Genomic DNA, 8535 nt, shown 5'->3' with positions numbered 1-8535 from the left:
AATGCCAGTCCAGAAAAGAGAGCCAGAACACAAGGAGCCCCTGGTGCTCCTGTGACGTGAGTCTGCTTGAACCCACAGCTCATGAGTGCCAGCTGACTCCGAGGTCTGGCTTATGGTCACCTGTCAGGGCCAAGGCACAACGGGCAGCCCCCGGTTCTTCTCTGATTTCATCAGCCATCGAGTGGTGGGATGAGAGGTACTTTTGTGGCATTAGTCTACTAAAGTACAATGGATTCTTTGAATTTATCTACTCTTATTCACTGTCCTGATGACAAAACTAAGGTCCTGAGAGAGAAAATGATGTACGGAGGTAATGATCAAGACATCTAAAATCTGATACTGTTGAATAATGAAAGGAAAGAACTCTTTTACCTGAACTTAACGAATTAACAGATTCTTGAACAGAAAAGTACTCTTGCCTTGGAATTCCTAAAGCAGGAGCAGCAAATAACTGACGTGTGTACCACCATACCCCTCTCCCGCTGCACGCCCACGGCAGACATTGCTACTCAACCTCAGCACTCTTTCCTCAGCTGGGCTGGGAGCCACCCTCAGAACCCTCCTTAACACAGTGCTGTGGACACCAGTCCTAACTGATCTGAGTTTTCATGTGAATGAAAATCTGTTTGCCCCCCTCTTCTGAATGATGTATCCACGTGATTCATGACGTAGTGACAGGAGCACTGGACTTCAAGCCAGAAGAACTTGGTTTGACTCCTGAATCTGCTTTTTCCTAGTTGTATGATCGTAGGCAAGTCACTTAACCTTTCTGGAACTGTTTGCTCACCTCTGAAATGAGGGAGTTGAGTTAAATAATCCCTAACTATCCTTCCACCTCTGAAAAATGTTATGATTAAAGTTGCATAGACATCTCAGGAGGAATTCATAGTTATAAGCATGTCTTTCTGTAAAGACCACAGGCGGTTCTCAGGAGGTTTGAATATTACAGATCTATTTTGGATTTCTGAAGTGTGTGTCTCAACCTTTTTCTGACTACTACTTTTCTTCTGTTCAGTCCCATTAATCCATATCCCTGAAAGCAGAATATGGAGATTCAGGAGGGAGAGAGAGGGGGAAGATTCACTTAAATCCAAAGGATTTGTAGAAACCTCTTCTTGGCTATGGGGCTTGAATGTCTTTGCACACCAAGCTGAGCAACTCCCCCGTTGCCTGCCCACCCTGCAGCTGTGAGTCTCCAGTAGCTGCTGCATCTTCCCCGTCCTCCATTTATACCTCCTGTTGCGGAGCTTCCACCGCTGCTCCAGGTGGTGACTGCCTCCCCGTTTGTCTTCCAGGCTCCCCTTCCCTTCGGGCATATCCTCTCCTCTCGGTGATCACACGACAGCCCACGGTCATCTCCCACCTGGTCCCCACCGCCCCTGGAATTGCCCGGGCGCTCTCCCACCACCCAGCCGCCGAGGCTGCATCTGCTGAGACCCCAGGCAGTGAGGCTCTAGCCAGCAGCGAGTCGGAGACGGAGCAGCCCATACCCCGGCAGAAGAAGCCCCGCCGGAGTCGCACCATCTTCACTGAGCTGCAGCTCATGGGCCTGGAGAAGAAATTCCAGAAGCAGAAGTACTTGTCCACCCCAGACAGGTGAGGATGTGAGGAGCGGATGCTCACAGTTAAGGGCCTTGGGAGGGAAGACTCCTCTTGTTCTCAGTGTGGGACGTGGGACCACAGAGGACTGTTTTAGTGATGTGTGACACTATGGCAGGAATCTGCTCCTTGGTGCAGGTTGTCTCAACCTTGGCTTAACAGAACCCAGGTCTCATGAGCTCGTCACATTAGCCCCAGGAGCCCGCCTGTGGCTGAGCTATACTCATCGCTGTGTCTCCATTTTTCACCGAACCCCTCCCGCATGACAAGCCAGGTGAAGTTTAGCCAGTGGTTGCCCAGGCTCCCAGCTGGGAAGCAGGCTGGACGTGGAAAGCACTCACACTTAGGGTCAGATGCAGTGGGACTAGATCTCAAATTGGGACCTGTGATCTTCTCAGTCTTCTCTCTACCCTCCTGACTTCTAGCCGACAAGGTTTGCTGGCCTGGCTCTTGCTTGGAAAGGGCTCGGTTGATCCAGTTGAGGTGTCATATGTCTCAGTGAATTGGATGGATATTGAATCAGAACTACTTGGCTGAGGCTCAGGAGGACCTGGATGAGTCCCTTCTCTGAAACCCTTGAGTCCCGGTGGGGGGTTTGTGACTTTTTCCTGAGTCCACAATACACTTTCTTTAGTTTACTATCTTTTTTTTTTTTCCTTTTTGTCTTTTTTCGTGTCCGGCAACGGATCGCAACCCTCANGGCCCTAGTTTACTATCTTAACTGCAATCTTTACTATCTTAACACACACTCCTGCCTATCTTGCTTTATTCCTTCAAACTCACTCTGGAGATGGCTGAGCTAATGTGTGAATCTATATATCAGGGAGATTTTCCAGGCCCCTTTTTTCTTCTTGTCCATATCAGCTTTGGCCCAAGTCCTATCAAAGAGAAAGAGAAGGAAATTCAAACGAATCTCTGGAGCTATTTAGTAGCTGTGCAATAAAAATTTAAGTGAGAGAGGAGTCTGCAAATCACCAGCTAAAAGGGAGTTTGTTGATTTAACGAAGCAGGCGCTCTTAGCTGTTTGCTGAGGGCCTTCTGGGTGCTGGGCACTATGACAGGGATTACAGGTCCAGAAAGTAGTGGACAGGGTCCTGCTCTGGAGGACAGCATGGGACGGAATGACTACAATAAAGACAACACAGTGAACTGGGTACGGGTACCCGTATGGTGCTGAGGGCCACGGGAATCGAAGATCCTGTTGAATATGTCAGATGGGGTTAGGGAAGACTCCCCAGAGGAGTGGACACACAGAGGGAATGGCACACAAAAGGCACAGAAGCACATCTCACTGGGCGAATTGAGGGAACTGCAGGTGGTTAGGTTGTCTCAGCTCAAGGTGTGAACAGGGAGGTGGTGGAAAGGAGGCTGAACAGGGGCAAAGGCCTCTCATGCCTGGCTGAAGAATGTGCACTGTGTCATTTCGGCAGCTGCAGCCATGAAGAGCTGGAAGAAACATGACCAGATTTACATTTAGGATCTTCTCTGGTGGTGCCATGAATGATTGATNGAGTGGACACACAGAGGGAATGGCACACAAAAGGCACAGAAGCACATCTCACTGGGCGAATCGAGGGAACTGCAGGTGGTTAGGTTGTCTCAGCTCAAGGTGTGAACAGGGAGGTGGTGGAAAGGAGGCTGAACAGGGGCAAAGGCCTCGCATGCCTGGCTGAAGAATGTGCACTGTGTCATTTCGGCAGCTGCAGCCATGAAGAGCTGGAAGAAACATGACCAGATTTACATTTAGGATCTTCTCTGGTGGTGCCATGAATGATTGATTAGGCAAGAGATAGAGCAGGGAGCCATTAGGAGAGAATCCAGGGATAGTCACCAAGGACCTGAATTCAGGTGGTGACAGTGGCACTAGAGAGGGGAGAAGAGATGGGAGGACAGCTTTGAAGAGGGAGTGGGCAGAATTGACGTTGGAGGAGGAAGAAAGAAGAGAGTTTGGAATTTTGTGGCTCCTGGGCTGGGCCACCAAGTATATGTATATAGGGATGCCATTCACTGAAGTCAGAAGGTGCGGACAGAGTGGCGTTGGTGGGGAGAGAGTGAGTTCTGTCTTGGATATGGGCATTTGGCTGGACACTGGAGACCTGTGATTAATAGCTGTGATCCCCGGGATTTAAATGGCTCTTTTGATGGCCCCAGCATGTAGTCGTGCAGCCAGGTGGAGTGGTTTTATGGGTCTTGTGGTGGTATATCGAAACAGCTTCAGCACACATGGGTGAAATTTTAGGCTTACTTTTCAGAAGTCAGAGAGTATTTTTTACAGAAATGTTAGTTCTTAATAAACCTCCTGGGGCTTCCTGATACCTGCCCAGGCATCTCTCAGGTGACCTACACAGGATTGATTCACTCGCCTGGGGAGGAGGACACCATCTGGCTGGCATCGAAGCTGCTGCCTTAACCCGCCCTCTCAGATGTTCCTCGCCTCGGTACGTGACCAGGGCCATGAGCACTCCCTCCTCCCACAGCTCTCGGCAGCCTCCTCTGTGTTTGTTTTTCAGTTTCCTAGGTGACCCATTTAAGTGAATATGCAGAGAAGTGAGAATTTGTAACGGTGGCAGGTAATGAGAGAAAGCCGATGACAGTGAAGCATGTTTCTATAGCCAGCGTGAGTCAGGGATGCATTTTTCCCAAGTGAGCTAACGCCACTTGCTAAGGCAGCGGCAGAGCTGTGAACTGAACCCTTCCATTGACTAATGCACCTGATGGCCTCGGGTGAACCGGGCTGTGGAAGCGGCTGGAGCCTGGGGAGGACCTGTCTCCAGGGAGGCCTGGGAAGCCAGGAGTCCGTGGGAAGGCCCCCTGGGGTCTTGGTTCTTAATGAGTGACTGCTTGGGAAGCAGTGCTTCATTAGCGGGAAGAGCCAAGTGCTGTCAGCACCGGGAATTATTGGCTTCAGTCTGTTAATCACTTTCCATAAAACGGTCAGCTTCTAGTAGCCCTTCTACAGGGACGACCACATATATGTGAATGCAGATTTAAAGCAGGTTCCAAAGTCCCTTGAAGGAAGGCTGTTTCTATTATTGGAGATTTAAATTGTGCACTCTGATCAGAACCGGGGTGCAGGATGCCTACACCCGAGAGTGCTAAGAGTTAGCACCTGGAAGCTTCAGGGCCAGTGCCCACTGGTCTTCCTGATGGTTAGGTGGAAAAAGTTACAGCTGAGAATTTTCANACACCATCTGGCTGGCATCGAAGCTGCTGCCTTAACCCGCCCTCTCAGATGTTCCTCGCCTTGGTACGTGACCAGGGCCATGAGCACTCCCTCCTCCCACAGCTCTCGGCTGCCTCCTCTGTGTTTGTTTTTCAGTTTCCTAGGTGACCCATTTAAGTGAATATGCAGAGAAGTGAGAATTTGTAACGGTGGCAGGTAATGAGAGAAAGCCGATGACAGTGAAGCATGTTTCTATAGCCAGCGTGAGTCAGGGATGCATTTTTCCCAAGTGAGCTAACGCCACTTGCTAAGGCAGCGGCAGAGCTGTGAACTGAACCCTTCCATTGACTAATGCACCTGATGGCCTCGGGTGAACCGGGCTGTGGAAGCGGCTGGAGCCTGGGGAGGACCTGTCTCCAGGGAGGCCTGGGAAGCCAGGAGTCCGTGGGAAGGCCCCCTGGGGTCTTGGTTCTTAATGAGTGACTGCTTGGGAAGCAGTGCTTCATTAGCGGGAAGAGCCAAGTGCTGTCAGCACCGGGAATTATTGGCTTCAGTCTGTTAATCACTTTCCATAAAACGGTCAGCTTCTAGTAGCCCTTCTACAGGGACGACCACATGGGGATGACCACATATATGTGAATGCAGGTTTAAAACAGGTTCCAAAGTCCCTTGAAGGAAGGCTGTTTCTATTATTGGAGATTTAAATTGTGCACTCTGATCGGAACCGGGGTGCGGGACGCCTACACCCGAGAGTGCTAAGAGTTAGCACCTGGAAGCTTCAGGGCCAGTGCCCACTGGTCAGGGACGACCACATATATGTGAATGCAGATTTAAAGCAGGTTCCAAAGTCCCTTGAAGGAAGGCTGTTTCTATTATTGGAGATTTAAATTGTGCACTCTGATCAGAACCGGGGTGCAGGATGCCTACACCCGAGAGTGCTAAGAGTTAGCACCTGGAAGCTTCAGGGCCAGTGCCCACTGGTCTTCCTGATGGTTAGGTGGAAAAAGTTACAGCTGAGAATTTTCACCTGAGGCTTCCCATGGCTCAAGCTTGTGGCTGTGCGGGCTGTATGAGACAGTGGGCCTTGGACCCACAAATGGCAATCCTCAGAAGCCTAGAGACCTTCAAAAAGTGGTGGTCAATGCCCAAACTGTATCAAGGGCGGTCATACCACATTGCTGCCTTAGACGTCCACCTTGCTTCAGTGAGCAGGGTTGGAGCTGCAGGGCGACAGCTAATGTTGGCTCAAGGAGGTGGTCCTTTCACTTGGTGCTCAGGTAGACATGGGGTTCTTACCACATAGGTCAACGGCTATAGTCTACTAAGAATCAGCCAAGTTCTTCTGTACAGGGCCAGATAGTAAATCCATGTGGCCTCTGTCACAGTTCTACTGAGCTCTGACGTTGTAGCACAGAAACAGCCATAGACAATATGTAAATAAATGGGCATGTCTGTGCCTCAATAAAACATTATTTATGAAACCAGGTACTGGGCAAGATTTGACCATAGTTGCTGAGAGATTCTGATCTTTCCGAGCCTCAGATCTCTCATCTGTAAAATGGGAATAATTATACCTACCTCACAGTGTGGTGAAAGGAATAAATAAAATAACACATATCAGGGGCTTAACCTGTAGCTGGGACACTGTGGAAATAGTTGCTGAGGAAATAGTTGTTGTGTTGTTGTAATTAGCCCCAATGCTCACTTCCCAGGAATGGCTTTGACTTTTAGGACTTTTCAGAAAGCTGCAAAGAAAGGCAGACCCAGGATTAGCAGTAGAATAGAAAGCAGTGTAACTATAGATTTGTGTCTTTTGGAATCTTTATAACATTTAATCATTTATATCATTTTACTCCTTGTAACAATTTAGGTCAGCTACAATGAATGAATCAAACATCAAAAAATATTTTTGAGTCCTGGTTCTGGATTTAGTAATGTGATAGGCACCTTCATGGATATAAAAGAAGTGGAAGACATGTGGTGCTCTTGCTGCTGAGTTAGGGAGGCAGAAATAACACATGCAAAGTGATCAGAGCACAGTGGAGAACGTTGGTCCATCTGGGTGATTCTGGCCGGTGCAGAAGAGATGAGCCATGGGAGCCAGGAGGCTTACCTGCCAGGTCGATCTGGAGTGATGAGTGGATTCCCATAAGGAGCACAGGCTTTACCTTTTGCTTCCAGGTTGAACTTTGGGTCAGAATCTTTGTTTTGCAGAAGGTCAGAGTAAAGGACCAGAGTCAGGTCCATTGCAGACAGTGAATGTTTCAGGGTGGGGACTGCCCCAGGTGTCCTCAACTGTGGCATCTGTTTCTTAGCTTGCCAGTTTCCTCCACAGGATTCTTGGAAGGAAAGAAAAGCCTTCTGGAGAAGAATTGGTTTAATGGGGGAGATCCAAGCTTTGGTAGCAAGTGCCTGAAGCTAGTCAGCAGGACCCCATCTCTCCTGTTCACCCCCATCCTCCTCATCCTTTGTATCTTGTGTCTTTTAGGTTGGACTTGGCCCAGTCTCTGGGACTCACTCAGCTGCAGGTGAAGACTTGGTATCAGAATCGCAGGATGAAATGGAAGAAAATGGTAAGAAAGGAGAGAGTGCCTGTCCTGGTGGGAAGAATTCTGACCACCAGGCTGTCGGGAGGTGGGAAGGACCATTCACTGGTGTGGACTACAGAGACTGGAAGAACTTCTAAGATGCTGGCTGAGAGGGAGGCTATTTGAATTGTAGGATAAGCTATTCCCCTTGACCTGGATTTCCTAACCAGATATCTTTTTCACAGTTTCCTTAGAAATCAAAGAAAAAGAAAGCCCACACGCTTCTCATTTGCTCGTTTTAACCCCACCTGCTAGCCTTTTCAAAGAACTTCCTTCCCCTCCTACCAAGAGCTAAGAATAGAAGTCAGTACTCTCTGTTAATGATGACGTGATGAGCACATCTGCTCTTTTAGCTGTGCGTCCTCTAATGCAGTGATTCTCACACTTTAGTGGGCATCAGAGTCGCCTGAATAGCAGGTCACAAAGCCGAACTCTGGGGCCCCTCCCAGGATTCTGATTCCAGAGCTCAGTGACAGGGCAGGAAATGTGAGTCTTAACCAGCACCCTGGTTATTCTGAAGCACATGGTATGATGACTACAGCTTCTGTAATACTGCTCTAGTGCCTAGCTGATGGATATTGCCATCTTTGATGTTAGAGTGTACTCACTAGAGTAAATGTCTCTATGTTTTGAGGAATGCAGTTCCATTATCATTTATCCTTTTCCTTTTTTTTTTTTAAAGCAGTGTTAAATCCAAATTCTCCAAGGTAGTTGAGTGTTTCTCTTCTGTTTTGTAAACCAGAAGCAACCAGGTTGAAGCTCAGAGAAAAAGGAGAGGTGGTAAAGGGAGAGACCAGGAGCCCCCACGTTGCCTAACCCAGGCCCGTTGCAACCTTGCTGAGTCTTACTGGCTCTCTGGCCTCTAGTATGGACCAGGTGCTTCATGCCTTCCTGATGACATTCTAATTTGCTGACCCGTCTGGTCACAAGTAATCTTTTCTGGTGTTTCAAGGGCTAGAATATGACACTTTTCACAATAATCAAATAGCTGAGGTGTCCCCGTCCCCAGTTTTCAGGGGGAAAAAAATGTCAGTGGATAGGTGTTTTCTCAATTTTGTCTAGTAACTTTTTTCTTAAACCTTTAATTTTTGCTTTTCCTTGCAATTGTCTCATAACAATGAGGGGAAAATAAATAAATAAATAACTTGCAAATGAATAGTAATAGGAAAAATTGGGGGAAAAAAA

The 8535-nt window shown here is 48.3% G+C and overlaps 1 protein-coding gene across 1 annotated transcript in view; it reads left to right on the top strand.

Moving 5' to 3' along the window:
- Positions 1-297: 297 nt before the first annotated feature.
- Positions 298-8535, top strand: part of BARX2 (BARX homeobox 2) — a 19710-nt gene continuing 11472 nt past the window's right edge. Inside the window, exons 1-3 of the mRNA XM_008593153.1 lie at positions 298-310; positions 1296-1596; positions 7251-7335. Coding sequence (XP_008591375.1) covers positions 298-310; positions 1296-1596; positions 7251-7335 — 399 coding nt within the window. The remainder of the gene's footprint in view (positions 311-1295; positions 1597-7250; positions 7336-8535) is intronic.

This window comes from Galeopterus variegatus, unplaced genomic scaffold (genome assembly GCF_000696425.1).
Source record: "Galeopterus variegatus unplaced genomic scaffold, G_variegatus-3.0.2 Scaffold8777, whole genome shotgun sequence".
Classification (NCBI taxonomy): domain Eukaryota; kingdom Metazoa; phylum Chordata; class Mammalia; order Dermoptera; family Cynocephalidae; genus Galeopterus; species Galeopterus variegatus.
Note: the sequence above shows the minus strand (reverse complement) of the source record. Positions and strands in the feature narration are given on the sequence as shown.